This window comes from Astatotilapia calliptera, chromosome 11 (genome assembly GCF_900246225.1).
Source record: "Astatotilapia calliptera chromosome 11, fAstCal1.2, whole genome shotgun sequence".
Lineage (NCBI taxonomy): Eukaryota > Metazoa > Chordata > Actinopteri > Cichliformes > Cichlidae > Astatotilapia > Astatotilapia calliptera.
This window is the reverse complement of record NC_039312.1, coordinates 5,752,771-5,775,109: the sequence shown is the minus strand read 5'-3', so window position 1 is coordinate 5,775,109 and position 22,339 is coordinate 5,752,771. Positions and strand designations below refer to the sequence as shown.

General features: G+C 42.4%; 3 protein-coding genes across 6 annotated transcripts in view; 1 reads left to right on the top strand and 2 right to left on the bottom strand.

Moving 5' to 3' along the window:
* Positions 1–208: 208 nt before the first annotated feature.
* Positions 209–5,058, bottom strand: fbxo43 (F-box protein 43). Of its 2 annotated transcripts, none has more exons than XM_026185731.1 (6): positions 4,972–5,058; positions 3,090–3,934; positions 2,256–3,011; positions 1,812–1,914; positions 948–1,142; positions 209–833 (listed from the first exon to the last, which is right to left on the bottom strand). In XM_026185731.1, the coding sequence occupies exons 2-6, from the start codon at positions 3,875–3,877 to the stop codon at positions 588–590; spliced, it is 2,088 nt and encodes a 695-aa protein (XP_026041516.1). In that variant the 5' UTR covers positions 3,878–3,934; positions 4,972–5,058; the 3' UTR covers positions 209–587. The 2 variants fall into 2 exon arrangements, with proteins under 2 accessions (XP_026041516.1, XP_026041517.1); XM_026185732.1 differs by lacking the exon at positions 4,972–5,058 and adding an exon at positions 4,078–4,581.
* A 6-nt stretch (positions 5,059–5,064) lies between these two features.
* spag1b (sperm associated antigen 1b) lies at positions 5,065–17,930 on the top strand. Of its 3 annotated transcripts, none has more exons than XM_026185727.1 (19): positions 5,065–5,218; positions 5,516–5,631; positions 6,022–6,181; positions 6,275–6,397; positions 6,487–6,557; positions 6,758–6,870; positions 6,986–7,091; positions 7,280–7,410; positions 7,564–7,670; positions 8,079–8,214; positions 9,133–9,576; positions 11,811–11,910; positions 12,377–12,529; positions 13,149–13,306; positions 14,028–14,169; positions 14,881–15,007; positions 15,148–15,306; positions 16,079–16,402; positions 16,506–17,930. In XM_026185727.1, exons 1-19 carry the CDS (start codon positions 5,072–5,074, stop codon positions 16,632–16,634), a joined length of 2,946 nt encoding a protein of 981 aa, XP_026041512.1. In that variant the 5' UTR covers positions 5,065–5,071; the 3' UTR covers positions 16,635–17,930. The 3 variants fall into 3 exon arrangements, with proteins under 3 accessions (XP_026041512.1, XP_026041513.1, XP_026041514.1); XM_026185728.1 differs by having other exon boundaries at positions 5,161–5,218; positions 5,484–5,631; XM_026185729.1 differs by lacking the exons at positions 5,065–5,218; positions 5,516–5,631; positions 6,022–6,181; ... (3 more) ...; positions 6,986–7,091; positions 7,564–7,670 and having other exon boundaries at positions 7,359–7,410.
* Positions 17,931–18,342: 412 nt separating this feature from the next.
* The window catches only part of LOC113032696 (E3 ubiquitin-protein ligase RNF19A), a 34,672-nt gene continuing 30,675 nt past the window's right edge, over positions 18,343–22,339 (bottom strand). The window contains exons 8-10 of the mRNA XM_026185730.1: positions 21,695–21,908; positions 21,463–21,606; positions 18,343–21,087 (exon numbers count right to left, since the gene is read on the bottom strand). Coding sequence (XP_026041515.1) covers positions 20,280–21,087; positions 21,463–21,606; positions 21,695–21,908 — 1,166 coding nt within the window. The 3' untranslated portion in view covers positions 18,343–20,279. The remainder of the gene's footprint in view (positions 21,088–21,462; positions 21,607–21,694; positions 21,909–22,339) is intronic.

Genomic DNA, 22,339 nt, shown 5'->3' with positions numbered 1-22,339 from the left:
TCTAAGGTGTGTGTGTGTGTGTGTGTGTATATATATATTTTTTTTTTTTTTGGGGGGGGGGGGGTTAAAATAAAACTCCTTTCGCAGTGAAAGTGTCAAACCACTAGGTGGCACCAAAGACTGATTTGTACATGTTACAGCGACATACACAATCCTCACAAATGTGACGCAGCACACGGGTAGGGGAAGAAAAGAAGACGAAAAAAAAAAGGTTTTACTATATATCAAGTTTATTTTAAAACCGATCTAGAAAACATGTTTGTAAAAGCTGAAAATCTCAATAGCTCCAAAACAAAAAACCCAACATGCTGTACAGTCAGTGCATAGAAAAATACAACAGTAAAATGAAATCCTTTTATCTGCTGGTAAAACCTCCTTCAGTGCATAATTTAAAAAAAATATACAAGTAAGAACTATATCAAAAAAGGAAAGGGGTAGGATGGGATAAGTAAAGAAATACAAACAAACATTGAAGAGTACAGACACCGCACGTACTACACATCTGTTTCCTCGCTGCTTATTGCCATCTATAAACTTGCAAAAAATAGATATTATTAAAGTGACTTCACGAAGCAGGAATAATTTGTTCATAGTCTTTTAACATTGCGCTTGCTTTGAGCGCTTCCGGGAAGTATGTCCTTTCTGCGACGGCCTGCAGAGTGACTACCGCACTCTCTAGAGCCGTGAGAAGTACACAAGCATGACATGCAAAACTGGAATCCACAGTCAGCTCTGCTGCACACTCCCTCTCTTTTGCCTGAATGGCATCTTGCGGGATGCTGACATCTCGGACAAGGCTTGAGGCACTCATCATTGAAGAGGGTTTTAGCAACCTGAGAGGAAAAAGAAGTTATTAAAATAACTTTGATAAATGTTTGATGAGAAATGCCTCAAAGCATGACTGTACCATGTTCAAGAAAATGCAGTTTAATGGATTTGTAACTTACCTCCAGAAATTTATCCCGTTTGCTGCTGCTGTCTGAATGCAAGGCGCTGAGCTGCAGTGGCGTTAAAGCCCTGCTTCCTGACTGTGGAGTGCAGTAGCTGGAGGTCCTAGACTGGGCCTGAACTGTCTTCAGAGCTGATCGCTTAAGCAACATGGCTCTGGTCTCTGCATCAGCGACATGGACAGCAGCACCAAGCTATAAGACGACAGCAAATAAGTTCAGAGTCATTTCAGTGACAGTGATGGAGATTGTGATAACGCCGACTCATTTTGATGTACGTATGCACTGATGACCACAGAGCAAAGACTGTGATAACAGAGATGTTGTGTTTAACTGAAAACACAGAAAGCTAAATGCTACAGAGCTGAACAAACACTCTTATAAGCAGGGGTGCACATAAGTGGTCCGCAGGTGCGCATTCGCTGTCAAAATAGGAAGCGAATAAGATAAGAGGCTGAAATGGGCGTTTGCATACATATAAAAAGGCACAGTTTTTGTCCGCTAGAGTGGGATTTTCACGGCATATTCTGCACCACATCTCTGTGCGTTCATCATTTGTTTGAAGCCAGCTCACCTCCTGCAACCACTTTTCCGAGAATACGCGCTTCTTTTGCTGTTCGGACTCCTGACATTTCTTTGGAGGTGGAGGAACACCAAAGCAATTTCTTAAAGGAGTTTGCTTCTTCAACATTTTTAAGAGTTCTAAACAAATGTGTGTCCTCCTCCAGAAAATCTTATGTACGCAAACGCGCGTTGCAACTTCTTATCTGGTGCACGTCTTTTATTTTGACAGCAAATGCACACCTGCGGACCACTTATGTGCAGCCCTGCTTATAAGACCTTTAGCCATAGCCTGGCTCTTACCTCAAGAGCAGCCTCCACTTGACTCAGGTGGCTTCTTCTCATTGTGCTAGCTAGCTTGTCTTGCTGGAGAATTTGATTCCAGCTTTTGCAAACACAGCTGCACCTGTGAAAAACAACAAAGTATGAGAGAAATATTTTCAGCTCACTAAACTTTTTAGACAACACAAGTTTGTAATGCAAGCTAAACTCCACTGATTTTACTAATAATTGCATCGTTTATACAACAAACACTGTTATAACAACATGTATGTTTCAGCTCAGCGTCAATCACCTTGCGATCATTCTACAGGACTCTGAATTATTCTTTACTCCATTAAAAATGTAGTCATGATTTTATTAATCAGTGACCAAATGGGAAAGGAGCTGCAACCTGTGGCAAGTAAGCATGGATGATATGCGCTGTAAAACATTGTGTGAATAAAAATGTATATTTGGAAACATCACCTATAGACACTCTCAGAGTCCATCTGGCAAAGTATAACAGCCAGGATGTGCCTGAGGTTCCTCTTCATCAGCTCTGTGAGTATGTCCACCTTCTCCAGGCCCATCTTCCTGCCAATCAGCCCTGCCAATGGCATAGTGGTCCGAAGAGTGCTTGGGGTCTTGGTCAGTGCTGCTGCAGACTTCAGCTGCTCTTTCAGGCTTGGACTTTGACCAGCCAACATCTGGGCATGGTGCTGACACATAGCTTGAACCAGCTGCAGCGCTGGAGTCAGAGAGAGGTTAACTGGAGTCATCCTGAGTGGTGTGATATCTGGATTGCCAAAATCTGTAGAACAAGGGGTCATGTCTTGTGCCTTGGTTTTAGTCACTCTTTGTGGGGTGGTATAATCTTTTTTTGCTGAGCCCAAGCGATCAGAGCTCACGGCATTACCACATTTAACAGAGAGGACACTGCGAGGGGTGATATCCCCAGCAAAAACCTCATCCTCTTTAGAATGGCTGTAACATTGATAAGGATGTTGATGCTTTCTGTCCATTGGGTCTTCCTCAGACTGAGAGCCACCTTCTTTAAGCGTAGAGAGCCTGTGCTGACGCTGCAAACGGGAGCGGCGCCTTCCCTCTGTTGGATTTGGAGTTTCAGAGTTTCCTTTGGAGGCAGACAGCAGCAGCTCCTGGAACGAGCCATCATGGTCCACTGTGGAGTCTTGCGATTTATCAAGAGTCACTGAGCTGAAACCGCTGTCCTCACTCAACGACCTGTTTAAAAGTCAGAAAGGAGTTAATCTGTGTTTAAATATTTTAAAGTTTTATTTTCTTCGTCAATAAAACACATACCTGATATAGCTGGGTGTATGTGCAGATGATGGTGTGCACAAGACACTTGAGCCATTATATAGATTATCTGTCATGCTGCCCAGTGGTGACTGAGAGTTTTCTTTAGAGATGGGCAGGAATTCGTTGAAGCCTGGAGTCTTGACATTACATTGACCAGATGCAAAAATGTGTTCACTCATGTCTAGATCTGTGAGTGAGGCTTCTTTCTCAAAACTGGGAAGGTGACAACAGTTGTGCTTGCCATCTTCAAGAGTTGAGGTCCTCACCTGTGTGAACAGAACACGGCGCTTCCTGCCTGATAGTGGCAGGTCCTGGTCCACTTTTAAAGTGCTTGATGCCCCCATCTCAGTGTCTACAGAGTCAAATGATGTATTCAAATAGGGTTCAGACCCACTGACAGGGGATTCAATCCCTCTGGTGCACGGTGATCTTGTGTTGTCATTTTTGACATCTACAGTGGGTTTACACAGTAGAAGTCTCTGTCGCAGCGAGGTATTCCTTTTGCATATTTTAGGAGTTTCACACCAGCTTACAGCTGAAACCTTCCTGGAGTCTCTGCCCAAAAATCTGACTTGTTCTCGGATCTTCTTTGGCGTGACAGAAACCCGGAGGTTCTCTTTGGGCGTTTCATCCAGTTCCACCGGAGACAAAGACCTACATGAATCAGCTCCACTGGTGCTGTGTGGGCTCTGGAAAAAACCTGAGTATCCACTGTCAGAGCAGTCATCGTAGCAGTGCTGCCCTTTAGAGCCATCAAGATAAAGACTAGATTCAGGAGTGCACTGCATCTTCCTCCTGAGTGCGCCAACAAACCTTAGCCTGGCCTCCAGGGGATTACAAGTCACCTGGAGTGAAACAGAATATAATAAACAGAACTACTTCAGCACAGCAAATATGAACTTAAAGAGACCGTAAACACATACAACGCTAGCTTAAATACTTTTAAAAACTATATTTTTAAAAGGCGTCTCATGCTGGACTGACTTACAGTAAAATAAAAGTTATCTCCCGAATCTTACGGTGGTTTTCAGTGTATAAAAGTAGCAGTTTGTATATCAGAAAGCAACAGACAGCTGATTTATCTCTGATCCTTCTCAGCTGTTTCATCCGCGTTGCTATGAGAGCGCGTGCTGCTGCCGATTTAAATCCCCCCGTCTCGTGCCCTCTCTGATGCCGCTTTAAAGAGCTCCATAACCGCCAAAAGACACCGACAGAGCCCGACTGACAGTATACACCACCTTTAACATCATTTTACTCCTCGTTATTTTCACACTTAATTCCGTCTGAAGAAATATGACAAGGCAAAATTATTTGGTAAACACACGCAAAACTGATATTAGTAAAATTCATCCAAAAGCAAAACAAAACAAAAACCCGACGACGTTTCGTGCGTGCGCATTTTACAGTGTAATTTCACCCTCTATGCTAGTTCAGAGGGTCAGAGCAGCCATTTTAACAAGACATGACAGGATAAAAACCGGTTCCAGAATTAAAAGCAGTGATGCTCCGTCAAAGCTGAAATAGCCTCCTGTTAATGTGACTGAAGGGGACCCGGAATGGCACAGTGAATGACTAATCAGTTACACCTGTGTTAAGCCTGAAATGCCATGCAAAAATGATTGCCATTAAAAAACAAACAAACAAACAAAAAAAAAACTGTGGGCCTCGTAAAACATCTGTCAAACACCGAGTTATAATTAAAGAAAAAAAATGTGGCTGACATTTTTGTCTGCCATCCACGTTTACTAACATAACGTTGTTAGCCTCCTGAAACTAGAACCAGTACGAGGTAATGTCGGTGAATTCCACGCACCTGTACCTTAAGCTCGACAAAATAATCTTCTTCGGGAATAAACGCGCTTAATATTTAACAAATACCTACCTGAAGTTAAAACGGGGCTATTCCAAAAAGCCGTGGCCTCTGTAGGCGATGTTGTTTCCTCAGGCCTCAGCTGTCCCCCCGCTGTTGTTCCTGTTTTCTCATGTTCACCAGCCACGTTTTCAAATTTGGAGCCCTCTGTTGGCTGTGTCACGTGCTTCCTCTCGGCGCTACCGGCCTTCCGTCCGTGTGTGGTTACCATAGCAATACACACCACATTGTCGATGAGCGTTCAGCCAAACGGGAGCAGGTAAACTAGTTTTGCTTAACATTATTAACATTAATGTGATCTTGCATTAATTACTCAAGAGACACTTAAGAGATAAGTCTGCCTTTCCCGAATGTTACATCCCTAATTATAGAACCTAGCTGTTTCTGACGAACTATTAAAATAACCAGTAAAGTTAAGGTAGCTAGCTAAAAAGCTGGTAAGTTATACAAATATAATGCAGAACTGCCATGTCTCCCTTTTATGGAACACTTTTTGACACATTGACTGTGTAAATTCTTTCCAGAAATGAGTGAAGACGCAGTTTTATCCCTTCAGAGTCACTCCACCACTGTGGACTACAGGGGCAAGGTTCCTGTGGAGCACCTGGACTACGATTACATTGAAAAATGTAAAGATGTGAGATACCTCGAGAAGATCCTGAGAACACTGAGGTAACTGTCTGTTGAGCGATATAGTGTTGTTGGAGGAAACTCACTGTCCCTTTTCTTCCTTTACCTGTGTTCAATGGACTTTTGCTGCTTTTTTTAATCGTATTTATATTTACATGCTCAAAATAAAGCAATCAGTCAGTCCAGTCCCTTTATAGTGTTGGTGAGGTTTTTCTTTATGAAGGTTATAAACTCATCATCATGTCAAGTTTCACTCACTCTCCACTGAGATGGTAAGATGTATGTGCTATATTGCAAATAGATTACGTAACACTTGTCATCAGTTGCAGAGGGATAATAGTGCATGTCATAACAAAATACAGGCTGGCAAATGTGAATGAAAAATATTGCAAAAAAAGCTATTCCTTATTTTTCTTTTTTGTTTGGTTAAAGGTCTGGCGAAGAGGGCATTTATCCTCACCTGATCAAGTTCTGTGAGAGTCACCTGGAGAAACTGGACCCTAAGAGCCGAGCTCTTAGGAAGGAAATGCCTGTAGCCACAGCAGCCAGCCTCTCTAAAGATGAGTGGAACCAAATTGAGGATGAATTGAAAGTATGGTACACATTTTTTTCTTTCTTTTAAAAAAATAAATAAATCCTGTTTACTTTGTTCTCACATGGCTGTTTCTCTAAATACTTTGCTCAGAGATGGCAAGAAGAAACCAAAAAGACTGAAACAACCCTGAAACACCAGTCAGTATTTGATGATCTAGTGAAAGAAAATATGCCACCTGTAAGAGGTTTCAATTGCTTCGTTCCTCTGAGCCAGGTAAAAAAAATCAAGGCATATACAGTACATAACCAGTTACATATATGTATAGAAGACAAATATTCAAACAGAGTTTTTTCTCATGATAGAAAACAGTTCCACAAGAAAGAAAGAAACCCTCAAAATGCGCCCTACCACGTGATTACCGAGAATGGGACAAGTGAGTCATGCTGTCTCCACATTTGTCTATTATATTCAGAAGAAAGACCCCACTGTTGCAGCAGCTGAATTCTCTGTGCATAAAAGCTTCCCAAGTCTTTTTACTTTGTAAAAGGGCTTTAAAGCTAAACTGCTTCCATTACAGTGATCCACAGTTTAAAAACTTGACCTTTAAGTGTATATTTTACACCTTCTTTCCAGGTTCGATGTGGAAAAAGAATGTGAGAAAATAGAGGAGGATGTGGACAAAACTGATCCACCTGCAATTATAAACTCAGGACATCCTAAAATCAAGACTCAAGTGGACACTTCATGTAATCTATTGTGGATAGAAAGTGTTCTTTTGCAGTAATTATTAAGCATACAACGTACATCAGGTGTGTTGGCATTTTTGTGTAACATGTAAGGTTTCCCCTGTGATCCATCCAGTGCTGTCACAACAGGAGAAGCTCTTCCTGGCAAATCGTGAAAAGGACAAAGGCAATGAAGCTTTTAGAGCAAAGGATTATGAGGAGGCGGTCACATACTATTCCAGGTCAGGTTCTTTAAACAACTCATTCATTGCAGAAAGCACTTAGCACCTCTTAAAGGGCTTTTTATCATTTTGCTTGGTATATATTGTAAGTAGTAGACTGTCATCTTTCATTGTAGCTGTAGTAGTAAGTGTTTGTGCAATAATCTCACTGTAAATAGAGGTTTGCTTTATTGTTTATTCCATTACAGGAGCCTTTCCATTATAACAACTGTGGCTGCATACAACAACAGAGCCCAGGCAGAGATCAAGCTCGAGCACTGGCACAATGCCCTGAAAGACTGCCTGAGTGTGCTCGAGCTAGAACCGGGCAATCTGAAAGGTGTGTTAATGTTATTTCTATAATTTCTAACACAATAATGCTTCCAGAATAAATACACCTGCACTTTTAGATGTATTTATATGATGTGGTATACTTTAGCTACAGCAGCATTAGTGTATGTGCTACATATTGTAATGCACTTCTTTCCGTTAGCCCTGCTTCGTCGTGCTGTTGTTTATAATCATATGGGCAACTTCCACATGGCCACTGAAGACCTGAGGACGGTGCTCAGGGAAGAGCCACAGAACACCCCTGCAACTGTAGGTGATGGTACTGAGGCATGTTCATCATGCGCCAGTCTACCTTTCATCCACTAGGTGTCACTGTATTTGTGAAAGTTGAGTGATTTAGTGAGTCTATCACTGGAAGTCTTTCATGTATTTATGTCATTACCATAAATAGAGGATGATGTGGCTGTTTTAACAGATCTGTATCAGTGGAACAGCTCAGGATGTGCTGTGTTTACCCGTCCCCTTTAATTGCATTGTTTAACTTCTGTTTCTATTTATTTGAGTATAATTTAGGTGTAAATGGGAAGAAAATGTTCCTTTTTGTAGTTATACATACACCAGTCACTACAACTAAGTAATCTAGCATAGATTGTGATATGAATAGTTGTGACAAACAAAACATGAGATGTTCTAATGGATGAATTGTTTGTGTTTTAGCAACTTTTGTCTCAAATTGAGAAGAAGATGGAGGAATGCCAACAAGAGAAGCAACGCAAGGGCAAAAAAATCCTCATCCAAGAGATAGAAGAGGCGGATAACCAGACTGACAGTGACAACAAAGCTCATAAAACTGGTGATTGTTTGAACTACTAAAAACAATCAATATCCTTAAACACAGACATAGAGACTATAACGGCGCTAATGGCCATTTATGATAACCATTTGCATCCAAAAATCAATCAAACCGCAACTGATTTAAATGTTGCTTACTCTCTATTTAACATGCAGTGAAATCGTTTTTCAGTTATAGTCAAGCTTAGGTAAGTTATGAGTTCAGAGGAAACTTAGATTTTTGTTAAAAGTGTGCATTGATCCTTTATTTGACATGTTTTTATTTCACTGTTGATTTCATATTAGCTAGCAAGACTAGCAGGAAGTGAATGAGGTAAACCAGTAGACTGTGGTACACATTTCCCAGATGAGAGTTTTCCCTTACTGGAGATATATTTTTATCTATATTCTCATTTAATGAAAAGTAACAAGTTAAGTCATTCCACTGACTTAACTGGACTCAAATCTATTGCTACTCTAATTTATGTAACTTGAATGAGGTGTTAAATTTTAACTTTATAGCAGAAAGTTTTTTGTGTCTTTATAGCTGTGCTGGATTTAGAAGTTGAAGGATTTGCCCTCTAATACAGTCACGATTTATACAGAGCATGTTAGGAAGCTCCAACATTGCCGGTAATAGTAGTGCTTTAGTCACATCCCCTTCTGTCTGCTGTCCTATAGATAGAGGAAATTCCCCTCTTGTCTCTCTGGGTGAAGGAACAGTGCATGCATGTGTTTTCTGCCCTACCCCCACACAGCCCTTTCATAAGTCACTGTTTGGTATCTCTACTTCCTGGAACTCCCTGTTTGAAGTGGCTCCGTGTCATGTGCTCCTCTCCTCCCACACTATGATGTAACTGCTGACTCTTTCCTGTGGGTGTGACTTCCCCTTCTCTGTCTCTCTCCCTCTGCTTCTCCCCTCCCTCCCTCTCCCTTCCAGCTTGTCTGGTTCAACCTAGCCAGCCCGTGGGAGGGGAGGAGAGATCAGCTACTCCTGTCGAAAGGGGAGACATGGGAAACGCTCATAAAAAGCCCCACGGCAGAGGGGACGGGGGTCCACACGCCGAGTCCAACAGCTCCCACCATGAACACAGGAGGAACAGAGGCAGCTCAGACAAGTACAAAGTCCCGCAGGAAAAGATAGCCAATGGATCAAGCAAGAGAGGCTCGACAGCTTCGGTTCAGGGTGATCAGAGCGGCAGCGGTAAGGCAACTCCAGTTGGAGGAAATGCTGGAGAAACTGTCAACCTTGATGCCCCATGTGGGGCCCTGCCCCCACCCCTGGCCCGGCTAAAGAACGAAGGAAACCTGCTGTTTAAAAATGGACAGTTTGCCGATGCACTGGAGAAATACTCACAAGCCATTCAGGGCTATACAGATTCAGGTAAGCCTCAGGGGCACTCACTGTTGATCGTGTTTGTAATATTTTAGAATATTAAGAAAAAACTATTTAATTCGTTTTATACAGTGAGGTTGCTGGTTAGAAGTTACCTGTGTGCCACCGTGTCACTAATCATAACATTTTTACTCATATCAGTGTGTTATGAGCTGACAAATGAATCAGAACTGATCGACTGTTTTCTCAGCTGTTTATTCATCATCATATTTTAATAACAGCTTTCTATGGTGTCATACTTTCATTTAACTTTAAATCAAAGGTCATAGGGTCGTAGCTATAATGTCAGTGCTTGTCTTTATTTTTGTCACTTTAACACACTGCAGAGACTTACACATGAAAACAGGATAGCAATACAAATCATTTTCCCTATGGAAATAATTCCTCATAAACAATTTCAAATTCTCAGTCTCAGACTTCACATTTTTGTGTGAACAGTTTATTTGCAGTATTCAAAATTTTAGTAAGATCCATTACAATGTTAATATTTAGTGACTTATCCCTGGGATGATGGACTGTGGCTGTACGCAGACAGTGTTGCTGTTTTAGTCTGGTGCTAAGCCTCTCAGCTCAGGTCTGTCCAAGTCACATGACCTCTAACCACTCACTGTGAAATTGAATTTGTAGGACTGCAGCAATAATTCTCACAGAGAGTGAGACGACGAGCAGTTGATGGAGGAAGAGAAACCTCTGCTCACTCTCCATTAAATATATGGCCTTGTGTCTCTTTCTGTGGACAGCCATAATATACTCAGTTAAGACTGTGAAAGTCGCTGGGCATCATCTATCTGGATTACTGTGGGAAGCACAACAGATGTGACCTAATCTACACATGCAGAATTTTTTCCAATCTGTGAAAAAGGTTCTTTTCAGTAGAAATGAAACTGAACGAGACATTCAAGATACTTTGACAGGCCTCGTAGTTGTGGTATGCACACAGTTGCTGTAGTTTATATGATCTACTGTCACAATAACCTCGCTAAGTGCTCTCAGTTGCTAAGACATCATCATCACTGCCACGCTGTGTCATCATCCATAATCTGTTTTCATCTGATGAGGCAGCACACTGACATGAATGTGTTTAGTGTAGCAGGATAATGTTGCTGTGTTTGAAACATGCACCGTAGACCTGTGTGATTTGCTTAACTCTGTGATAGTGAAGAAAACACTGTTAAGTTAAGGCAGGTGGAGAGAAACAGCGTGCGGACTTTGCACGAGTCAGTTGTCAAAATCTCAAAGGGAAATGTCTATATATATATATATATATATATATATATATATATATATATATATATATATATATATATATATATATATATATATATATATATACACATACACACACACCCAGCACGCCCCTGCGGGCGGTTTATCCTTCAAGCTCGGGTCCTCTACCAGAGGCCTGGGAGCTTGAGGGTCCTGCGCAGTATCTTAGCTGTTCCCAGGACTGCGCTCTTCTGGACAGAGATCTCCGATGTTTTTCCCGGGATCTGCTGGAGCCACTCGCCTAGCTTGGGAGTCACCGCACCTAGTGCTCCGATTACCACGGGGACCACCATTACCTTCACCCTCCACATCCTCTCGAGCTCTTCTCTGAGCCCTTGGTATTTCTCCAGCTTCTCGTGTTCCTTCTTCCTGATATTGCTGTCATTCGGAACCGCTACATCGATCACTACGGCCGTCTTCTTCTGTTTGTCTACCACCACTATGTCCGGTTGGTTAGCCACCACCATTTTGTCCGTCTGTATCTGGAAGTCCCACAGGATCTTAGCTCGGTCATTCTCCACCACCCTTGGGGGCATCTCCCATTTTGACCCATATATATATATATATATATATATATATTACACATATTACACATATACTAGCTTTTAACCTGCAGATAAAAGCTAGTAAAACATTTAACATGTGTGTGTATGCGTGTCTGTCACTTTGTATTCATAAATCTGAAAGAAAAGAAATGATAGCTCAGTATCTTCCAATAACTGAAGTTTCTTTATTTCATCATGACAGGAGCTCTGTACGTTCTACAGCGCTTCTATAGCTGCTCAGAGAGCACATTAAACAGTCTGTTTTAGACAATAAGTACACGATTCAAACTTTGAGTTCATGATGTCTTTGCAGATATTCTGTATTCCACCCCCAAGATAACTGCAGAACTATGCGTGCTATTTCCAAGCTGTGTATTACATTTCTGATATTGGTCTCTATTTTCTATGCAGGGATTGATAGTCCAGAAGATCTCTGTATTCTATATTCCAACAGAGCAGCTTGCTACCTGAAAGATGGCAACAGTCAAGACTGCATACAAGATTGCACAAGGTGAGAGAACTGATAAAACTCTACCAGTGTTCAGCAAGATATGTGAAAAGCTGTGGAAGGCAAATGTACGCTTGTCCTTGTGCTTCATCTTAAAGATCAAACTGCTACAAATTTCTGCAGACAGCGTCATCATATACCAGTCTCAGCAGAGGATCTCAGATCATTTATGAGTGGGAGGGGATTTGCACTTGGGTGTGTCGTAAGGGATTGTAATTAATCTCTTTAGAAGTGGTTTATAAGCAGCAGACTGGGCTAACTTAAGGGAGCCTCCCATATGAAAGCCTTTAAATATACTTGATGTGTTTGCAGAAAGATGGGGTTATAGAAAACTTGAATCACACCTTTAGACTTGTTCACTACCTCAGAAACAACATGTACAGACACATCCTTTGCCCTAGCATCGACAGCAGGGGCACCAGACTCGATCCTTTGCTCTTGTCTCATTGCATCTATTTATTCCAATCAGAGCCCTGGAGCTGCAACCATTCTCCCTCAAGCCCCTCCTCCGCCGTGCCATGGCTTATGAGTCCCTGGAGCGTTACCGAAAGGCCTACGTGGATTACAAAACTGTGCTGCAGATAGACGTGAGCGTGCAGGCAGCTCACGACAGTGTCAACAGGTATAATGTCCACCTCTCACCTCAGCTAACAGACTCATTAACATTTGGCATCTCAAAAGCAAGTATTGAATTTTACAGCACCCATGTCTATGGCAGTGCATTTCTCATCTATTTTAAACAAGGTGGACACAGACTATCTTTAGCTGTTACAGCAAAGGAAATAAAAAGACAGATGAGACATGGAGATTTTCTTACTCTATCTACCTGCTGTATTTTCCAAATTTGAAAATGTTCTATAATTGAAATCCAGAAATGGAATTATAGCATATTTAGAAGACTAAATCAAAACAAATCATGGTAACCATTACACACAGGCTTATTAGAGACTAACAGATTTAGCTGGTCAAAAGTAGCTCCGGCTAGAGGCTAATCATGTCTCTCAGACTGTGTGTCCCTTCTCTGTTACGCAATACTCACCTGGCTGGTTTGTGTTCAGGAGTACCAGAGGGTCAAAGATATCATTCATCCCCACATTTATCTACAAAGTTACACAATAAGACATAAACTCCCTAAACTGTGGAACAGGGTGGATTAGATGCATCTTTAACACGCTATGTAAGCCTTATCAATGTCTCTCATCTGTGTGCTGTAACAATGACTGAATCACGTCCTCCTCTAGGATCACCCGGCTGCTCATCGAGCAAGACGGGCCAGAGTGGAGAGAGAAACTTCCCGAGATCCCTCTGGTGCCTCTGTCGGCTCAGCAGCACCGCAGAGAGGAGCCACCCAGCGCTGAGGTCCTCCAAGCTCGAGCAGAGAAGGCTGCTAGGGATGCAGGTCTGTTGTTTTTAGAGTCACGATGCTTAATTAATGTTTGTCCCCAGAAACACAGAGTTAGTCAGGGTCAGAAGTGTTGATCGCTGAGCTGGGACAATGAGGAGAGTAGCTGGGACATTTATACATACAGCGGTTATGATGACTGAATAAAATCTAATGTTGACTACATCCAGCATTAACAAACATTTTCTCGAGCAGCTCTTTCTTCTGACATTATAGCTACCTTTGTTCGGTTTTTGAACCATTCTTCTGCTTGATACAGCGATGGAGGAACAAAAGTCTTCCTGTTGTGACTGGAGGAAAATTTGAAAGGCCTATTTTTTATATAAGTGGACGTGTCACCTCTGACCATGCAGTTTCTCTGCTCCCAGGGCTTTTCTACCTATGCTATTTTTAGACTCTAATGAAAGAATAGCACTGCTGGCATAATTTTACCTCCCTGAAGACACTCTGCAGACACTCTGCAGCAGATTGATTAGCCCTCGGTCCACACCGGGACTGATTGCTGACTTAACTCTCGTGGCTCATGTCCAGCTAGCACAGCATTAATTTCAAGTGCTTAAACCCTCCAGCTGTGTAGCACAGGCTTATAAAAGCGAGGTCAGTTAAAATGTATTGCAAGTGTCAGTGTGGATATATGAAGTCAAAATGGAGGAGAATGGACCTCGTGTCTGTGTGAGTAAGCGATGTTTAGCAATCACCACTTTGTTTTGTTTTCTAGAAAGGAAAGCCGAAGTCCGTTTTTCAGCTTTGAAACAAGAAGGGAACGATTTTGTGAAGAAGAGCCAATACCAGGATGCTCTGGGAAAGTACACAGAATGCCTTAAGCTAAAGTCAGAGGAATGCACTATCTACACCAACAGGTTAGTCATTTAATTCTCACCTTAATATGAACAGACATGTTCCTGCGGTCTCGTTTCCCCTCTGTTCATCACATCTTCTGCCACTGGTTCACTTTGATGTGGGAAAACAGCCTGAAAATCCCCAAAATTTGTTCAACTGAATTTAAAAAAGGCCGATTAACGACGGCCAGCTGTCATTTGTCAGCCGTGCTTTCAGCTCTGTTTTTAATCCTATCCAGTCGTGCCACCTGTCACTGCTGCCAAATTAGTGTGTATTGGTGGTAAATTGGTGCACAACACAATAGTACATAGATGGTGTTGATCAGGTCACAGAAGAAACTGATGACGTGAATGTTTTCCTATTGTGTGTTGGTGTTTGCATGTGCATGTGGAGCCCTGCTGTGAGAACAGATTGTATGTACAGCCACACCAGAGCAAACATCCATACGCCATTGGTGCACAGCTGCTGAGAGCCATTTGAAAAAATTAAAAACATGAAGATTCATTTAGAAAAGGGGCTCCAGAAGCACATCTCTGAGGTGTAAATCGTAAATCTCATCATCATAGGAAAATGTTCTGTTCTGTTAATGCTGATGGCATGGCTTCAGCTGTTATTATAAAACCTGATTTGCAGTGAGTCACAAATTCATGATACTTCTGAGTCACGTGTCAAATGTGATTAGGTGCCAGTGACAAAAATAAAAATCACAATTGACGTGTGTGTGTTTATAGAGCTCTGTGCTACTTGAAGCTGGAGAGGTTCGCTGAGGCCAAGCAGGACTGTGATGCAGCACTGAAACTGGAGCCAACCAATAAGAAGGCCTTCTACAGACGAGCCATGGCTAATAAAGGTCTCAAGGTGAATAGAGCTGGACTTTAATGGCTAATGCCATAAGGGAGTGATTTCTTTTTATTGGGTGGCTAAGGAGTAAAATATCCCTTTCACATATTTCATACATAAAGCTCTCTTTGTATGTTTTCGGTGTCTCCCTCCATCAGGACTACCTGGCTTGCAGCTCGGACCTGCAGGAAGTGCTGCAGCAAGATCCCAACGTGCAGGAGGCTGAGAAGGAGCTGGAGGAGGTCACCAAGCTGCTCAGACAGAGTCTGGCCAGCACTTCACCAAACAAACCCAGGAAGACAGTCCCCATCACAGAGGTGAGTACAGTTTATTCACTTTCATTGAAAATAAATATTTTCCCCTTATTGCATCCAACAGACATATCCACTTTTGACTTTAGAGAGTCTACACGTGTGGTTAGGAAGAAGAGGCATTATAATGATGGGGACTGAAGAATCATGACTTATGGTCAACAAGTGTCCTTTGAATAGTTGTGTGTTTTTAGCTGATTACTCCTGACACCTGCTGGGATACCGTGTGAAATCTGATCAGCTCTGGTTTTATTCTAGCCTAGCACAGATCATAAAGTGCAGCGCTCCCAGCTGTTGTGTACCGTTCGTCTTTGTGCTCCATCCTCATTTACTATTAATGATCTAATGAAGAATAAAAGCACCAAATTAAAGCTTGAGTGGGGCTAGATGTACCATTTTCAGTTTATTGTTAAAAGACAAAAGAGAACACGGAGAAAGCTAAAGTGTAAAATTGTATCCATGCATCTTATGCTGCTTATCTGGGTCTCAAAACTCAGTCTCAGTTTCAGGGGAACACCAGAGTGAAAAGTGGCTGTGCTCCAAGTTTAAAAGGCTACAGATTGTTATGAAGCTCTTGTTTTCCTTTTCTTCAGGTTCAGCACACCAGTAGGTAAAGATGGAAGCTTATAGATCCAATCACTGCATCCCAGACAAATTATTCCTAATTAAGGCAATAGGTGGTGCAGATTTCCCAGATTGTGACTCACTGACAGAGACCGGCTTTCCATTTTTGTCTTTCCTGTTTAAATGTTTCACCCATGTCCGTCTCCCTCCTCAGGTTGAGGATGACGAGAATGTGACCGCTGTCCCTAACTCCAAAAACAGCTGCAAAGGAGAAGACATCAGCATCAACCTCCAGCCGGCCAGCGCCTATGAATTCGGCCAATCCCTGAATGCGGCTCGTAGCTCTGGAAACACAGTGGCCTGCGCGGAACTACTGGCCTCAACGGCCCCAGAGATGCTTCCCCAGTTCCTGAGCACCCAGCTTGATGGACACACCATCAGCTTCATCATGCAGGCCCTGCACTCACACCTACTGGAGAAAGACCCTTATCTGGTCTACCAACACCTCAACCATCTGCACACTGCTGACAGGTTCTCGGTAAGATTAGCATGCAAATATGGTCTGAAAAGCTAAAGTTTGTTTGTAAGATTTTGCAATCAAGCGGTCTGTGTGGTGATAAACGCTGACGCACTGTTTGCAGGTTGTACTAATGCTGCTGGAGAAGGAAGAGCGTCACCACATGACTCAGCTGTTTGAGGATCTCTCAGCCGTGCAGAGCACACAGTTCACTAAGAACGATGTTCAGAACCTGGCCAACAAATATATCTGACCCTCCCCTCTCTGCATGAGCTGCTCCACCACTGCTCTTGGATCTATGCAAAACACTGCACAAGAACTGAGTACACAAAGGCAGGAAGCTGCAGAATGAGCAATACAATGGAACCGAGTTGATTCACTCTACTGGTCTGTAATGTCTGTGACGATATAAAAAAAAAAAATCTATTTTTCTCTCCAGAACATTTTGCTATGCAGTTTTACTTTTGTACACACCATGCACCATTTGCATTGTACAACAGTGGGACTCAGTGGACCTTTCACCGTAGTGTATTAATAAACGAGGTCCAATGTGCTGTTGTGTAACACAGCAGGCAGGTGTTTCCTCACTCCAGGCAGTAGCTTTTGCTTAGGACAGGCTTCATCGAGCTGATCTGCTCTTTGAGCCCAGTCGCTTTCTGAAATCATTTTATAAAAGACCAGCTGTCACATACCAAAAACTATTCAGTGCATGTTAAATATAAACAAACAAAAAGCTAATTTCCTTCCAAGTTTAAAAGTGCGTCTTTGCTGCATCTTAAGTAACTATTTTAATATGACCACATGTATGGTGTTATCTTAATGGGTGAAAGAGACCTGCATGTCTCACTGCTGTTCATGTGAGTGTAACAGAACTTACAATGTTGTAGCAAAAAAAAAATTCTTGCTCTCCTTTAAGTCATCTATGCAAATTTGTAGCTCTGTGTTCCTGTATTGATTCCATTCATAAAAGGCAAGTCTCTGTCTTCACCATGTGAAATGACATTGTGCCGTTGAGCCTGTTTACCTGCACCATCAGCTTCACAGCAGATGGCAGCACACTGGAGAGAAGCAGCATCTTTATAAGATGTGTGCCTTGGATTTCAGTCTAGGGGTCGACTTAGTGTGGTGAGCATATCGGTACTCGTAAAGAAAAAGTCTATTTATATCATTCTGTAGCTTTAATAAATTTCTTTAATGACTTGGATTTATCACACACATATATTCACTTGGCTCCAAACTCAGAACTGTTTTAAATGTGTAATTTATTTGCTATTTAAAGTCATTCTGTCCATGTTATAAGTAATAAATATCAATCTTTCTGTATTGTGAATCTAAAGACTGCCTGAATCCAAACTTTTTGTTTTCTCATGTTTCATTAAATCTACATGAATGTAAAATTTAGCATAAGGATGTAAATTTGGGGGAAGGAGGGAATAATTCTGCATTTTCCACAGCTTCTCTTAACAGTGGCTTTTAACATTGTGTCAGTAGATTTGTAAAAATTGTGTATTCTATTCACAGAGGGCTATTCAATAAACTGGGAAACATGTTTTTTTTCCTTCTTTAGCTCATAACAAGTAACGGAAAGTTTCAGAAGACACACTAAAGATGGAGTGACATGATGTTTTTGTGTCTTACATACGTTGTAATAATGGTGTTTGCCATAGCAAGGCCCAATATAACAGCTAAGGATTATTGGGTGGCTGTGGCTACAATGTAGCTTGCCATTGCCAGTGTGTGAATGGGTGGATGACTGGTTGTGTAAAGCGCTTTGGGGTCCTTAGGGACTAGTAAAGCGCTATACAAATACAGGCCATTTATTCATTTTGAACAGTGAATAATGCAAAACTTCTCTTAACAGAGTCTAATAGTAAAAATATGAAGTTTTAAATTATCATAATAGGTCCACTTTGTGTATTTACAGTACTTTTGTTAACTTAAAAATTTGGAAACCGTAAACATTTCATATATAGTTGTTTTTATTTTTTTGATATGCATTTACACGCATATAGTAAAGCAAATTACCAAACAAATATACAAATACCTTATGCAATTCTGCACAAATTACAAATTATATCTGGCACTAGTGTTCAATTTAGGATTGAGAAACTGGAATTTGGGTGAAGAATGAGAAACCGAACTAAGGGGGAAGAACAAAACTGCTTTTCTGTAATGCAGGGAAGGAGTGCAGCAGAAGCCGAATCCACCGAACCAAAGAGTTCATTCTGTAACAGACCTGGGTCAGGATACCACTCAATGGTTGAGGTTCACCTGAGCTGACTCGGTGGCCCCCAGTAAAGCAGACCACGGAGCGGTAAACACAGGCTTAAGCAAACACTCTGAAATAAAGAAGAACTTAACTTCAAGTCTGCTCAGCAGCACCGATTGGCAACACAAACAGGAACTCACAGGACAAATCAATAAGGAAGGTAACCATTAACCAACCTCTGCATCCCCATTAACCTTTGTGCATTGCAAAACATCAATGTCATAGGAAATACAGGTAACAGTGCAGGTGCCTCGGGCCGTTGTACAGCCCTGGTTATTTGCGTAGCATTTGTGAAGCATGTACAAAAACAGCAGTCTGTGTGTCTGTATAATTTCGGATCATATCATTCATCCCTGTGGTTTCAAAAGGATGCACAATACTGCATCTACAGCTGACAAGTCAAAGGTTTAAGATTTAACAAGAGCCTGAGTGCTGTCTTTGGTAGGCAATTGAAAAGTCTTCATTTACCAGATCTATCATAGGAGCATCCCTCCTACACAGTCAGACATTCTGCAATGAGTTGTTGTGGTTGTTGGTTGGAATCTAGAAGACACGGTGGAGATAAACGGAACACAAACAGCTTCTTGAAGGCACCATGAGTTAACAAAGAAAGATATCAAAGCTCTCTCTTACTCAGTGAGGCGAAACCATCAGCCTGAATAAATCACCTTTCAACAGGACAAAAAGTTTCTTTGTACAATTTCACAGAATTGACCAACCCATTGGTTAATGTTATTATAATGACTTTAAGCATTATCTCAACATCTACGGCCTTCCAGAGACCTTTTGTCAAATCAAGAAATAGCCCCCACCCACACCCTCAACATATATCATTACAAACTTTCCACAGAGCAAGATGAGGCCCAGGCTTCCTGAGTCACCTTAGTGCTAGAACATGCACTGAATTTGGCTACAGGTCTCAAATCGTTTCTTAGCGAGCTGCTAAAAAACCATAAAGCACCATCGCCCACAATGGGACAATAGCTGTGTGTGCATCCATTTAAAAACAATCTCAGTTGTTTTTAAGTCAGCTTTAGAGCTAAAATGATTCAGGACATTGAGCCCAGGCCTTGGTCTTCTACAATTTAATTTCAAACACAGATCCATGACAAAAAACAACCAGTCTAATAATAAATACAGATGAGAACTCCCAGGTTCCCTCTGTTAACTAATACGTGTTGGGGAAAATAAAAATAAGTTGTATTGCCTTGTCCCTGCTTGGTTAACTTCTCTTATTGTGTTGCATCCAGACAGTACGGCCAAAATCAAATACTAGCAAAACTGGCACAGTGGTTTTACTTTAGTCTACACAGATAAATCTGACACACCCGAGTCAGTGGGTTGCCTTCTGTTACAGGTGGCCAGCGAGTGACAAAAATGTGTCAGCACAGGGAGAAACATCAGCATTCATAACCTTAAAATTTCTCACGCGGCTGCACTGCAGAAGCCTTTTTTAATACTTCACTCAGTGGCTGCTTTTCAACAGAGGATGTCCAATCCAAAAGTAACATGTCCCCTTTACAAGGGAATAACAGAAAATGCAGGTTAAACTTTAAGCTAGGATTGTTATGTTAGTGGAGGAAAAGGATGTTGAAACAATGTGTGTGCAGCACTTATGGTATTGAGATTTTAAATATCAGTCTGTATACAGGAGTTCTTGGGCTGATGCTGCGTCTGGGCTGGCTGTTGTGGTTGATGATGCTGGGTGTTGTTGTTGTTGGTTTCCTTCAACATCTCTCCGGTGTTGCTGTGAGAGTCCGGCTCAGTGGGGCACACCAGGTTGACATTCTCCTCTGCTATGAAGCAGAGAGGGGGGAGCTCTGTGCTGTGACCCAGGGAGGACGTGGTGGAGGTGGGGGAGTTGGGGGTGGCCACAGCACTCTGTCCCTGGGAGGAGGATGAAGAAGTGGGGCAGGTCTCCAGGCGGTCGTTCTCCACTTCAGGCAGGGGGCTGACTGTGGCAAAGCGCGTGTGGTAGTCGCCACCGCTGGAGCCGTGGCTACACGAGGTCTTCATGCTCTCCAGGTCGGAGCAGCTGAACTCAGAGAAGTGGCTGGAGTGGGAGTCGGCCACTGATGGCAGGCTGCCGCTCAGCGAAGGAGAGTCGAACTCTGAGGAGTTGGTGCTGCGCTGCTCCAGCAGCTGAGCATCCATGTCCTCCCGTGTCTCATTGATCTTTGTGCCTCCTCCCCCTTTCTTCCGCAGCTTGCCTTTGCTCTTCTTGCCCCCCGAGCTGGAGGAGGAGGAGCAGGAGGCCTCTTTGGCCCACTTAGTGGAGGTTCCTTTGCCCTCTGCAGAGGTGCAGCCATTAGAGGGACAGGTCCAGCCGCAGCGACCAACATGGCTGCCGTCATCAATGCTGCTGCTGCCGCTGTGATGCCGTAGTTTGCCAGGTTTGGATTCAATGTCAACCTGCACCTCCATACTGTTCCCATCTCTGGAAGAAGAGAGGACACAGGAAACATGAGTTGCATGTAGTTTGTGTTCAGCACAATTAAGCATCCAGAGGGCTGTTATTCATAACATATAGTGACTATAGACTCTAGATGACCATTTTATCTTTGAATAGCACTAGCCTAATTTGTTACCAACTAGTACAATAGGTTAGAAATTAGGCTAGGTTCAAAACATGATGATATAAACAATAATACTTTGTGTTCAGTTGACGTGAGCACAGGTTTACAATAATACAGGTATTATTCACTAATCCGCTGCATCTGTTTCACACTATGAAGCTACAAAGAACTGGACTAAACATGCTAATGAACAGAAGATCATGCTTTCTCGACTTATCCAAACCTATGATGCTCACCTGTCAAGAGGCATGTAGGCATTAAGAATGGATCCAGCCATTGCTTTGGTGCTAGCATTGTCGCTGACTGTTCCCAGGCTCACTGTGCCGGACTCGCCACTAAGACTGCAGCGCTCCTTCTGCACATCAGCCTGCACCTCCAGCCTGACAACAGAGAGAGAGAGAAAATAAGACAATGCAGGAGAGCACACTGAAGTCACAACCACATTTAAATATTGCAGCACACATTTACCTGTTCAGATAATTGACCATGGCGCTGCCAGACAGGCTGCCGGTGATGCTGGCTCCAGCCAGGGCCATGGTGGAGGCCGTCTCACTCAGGTTGTCCCTAATGGCCCCCAGACGGTCCATGTGGCTGCCGCTTGCACTCAGGCTGCCTGTCAACCCACCGACACTGCCTTCACCTATACTGGGGTTGTTCCTGGCGTCTGCGACTGATGTAGTATCTACACAGAACATGAAACAAAACAAAATATATCAGCGTGGAATTTAAAAAAACAAACAAAAAAACATATCAGTTTGTTCATCCGTCTGTTCTTTGCTTATCTTGACAGGTTTTCACTGAAGATTCTCTTCAGTCTTAGTTTGTGTATTATAAGTGCAGTGCCAAGTATGAGGATGTGGCTCTGTATGTGGGTGAAGGGGCAGTCAGGCACATTTGTACGGCTCTCTTTAACTTAACTCTTTAACTTAAACCATCACAAGTTACTGTCTAACCCTAACCCTTACCTAAAACTAGCATTTTAATCCTCAAACACACCTTTGAAGTGTGAAAAGAGGAAAAATGTAAAATAAACGTATACTGCCAAGTACACTTTTCAAAGCAACTGTAGGCCTGGAAAAGTGAAGAGGCAGAGGAAGTACAGTTTACTGTGGA

Coding starts and splice junctions, on each gene's coding strand:
- fbxo43 (XM_026185731.1), bottom strand. CDS start 3,877: ATGCAGTGCACTCCTGAATCTAGTCTTTATCTTGATGGCTCTAAAGGG. Junction 1,915..2,255: donor GACTCTGAGAGTGTCTATAG/GTGATGTTTCCA, acceptor TGTTTTTCACAG/GTGCAGCTGTGTTTGCAAAA. Junction 834..947: donor AACGGGATAAATTTCTGGAG/GTAAGTTACAAA, acceptor TTTTCCTCTCAG/GTTGCTAAAACCCTCTTCAA.
- spag1b (XM_026185727.1), top strand. CDS start 5,072: ATGTTCACCAGCCACGTTTTCAAATTTGGAGCCCTCTGTTGGCTGTGT. Junction 11,911..12,376: donor TGCATACAAGATTGCACAAG/GTGAGAGAACTG, acceptor TATTCCAATCAG/AGCCCTGGAGCTGCAACCAT. Junction 15,307..16,078: donor AGACAGTCCCCATCACAGAG/GTGAGTACAGTT, acceptor CTCCCTCCTCAG/GTTGAGGATGACGAGAATGT.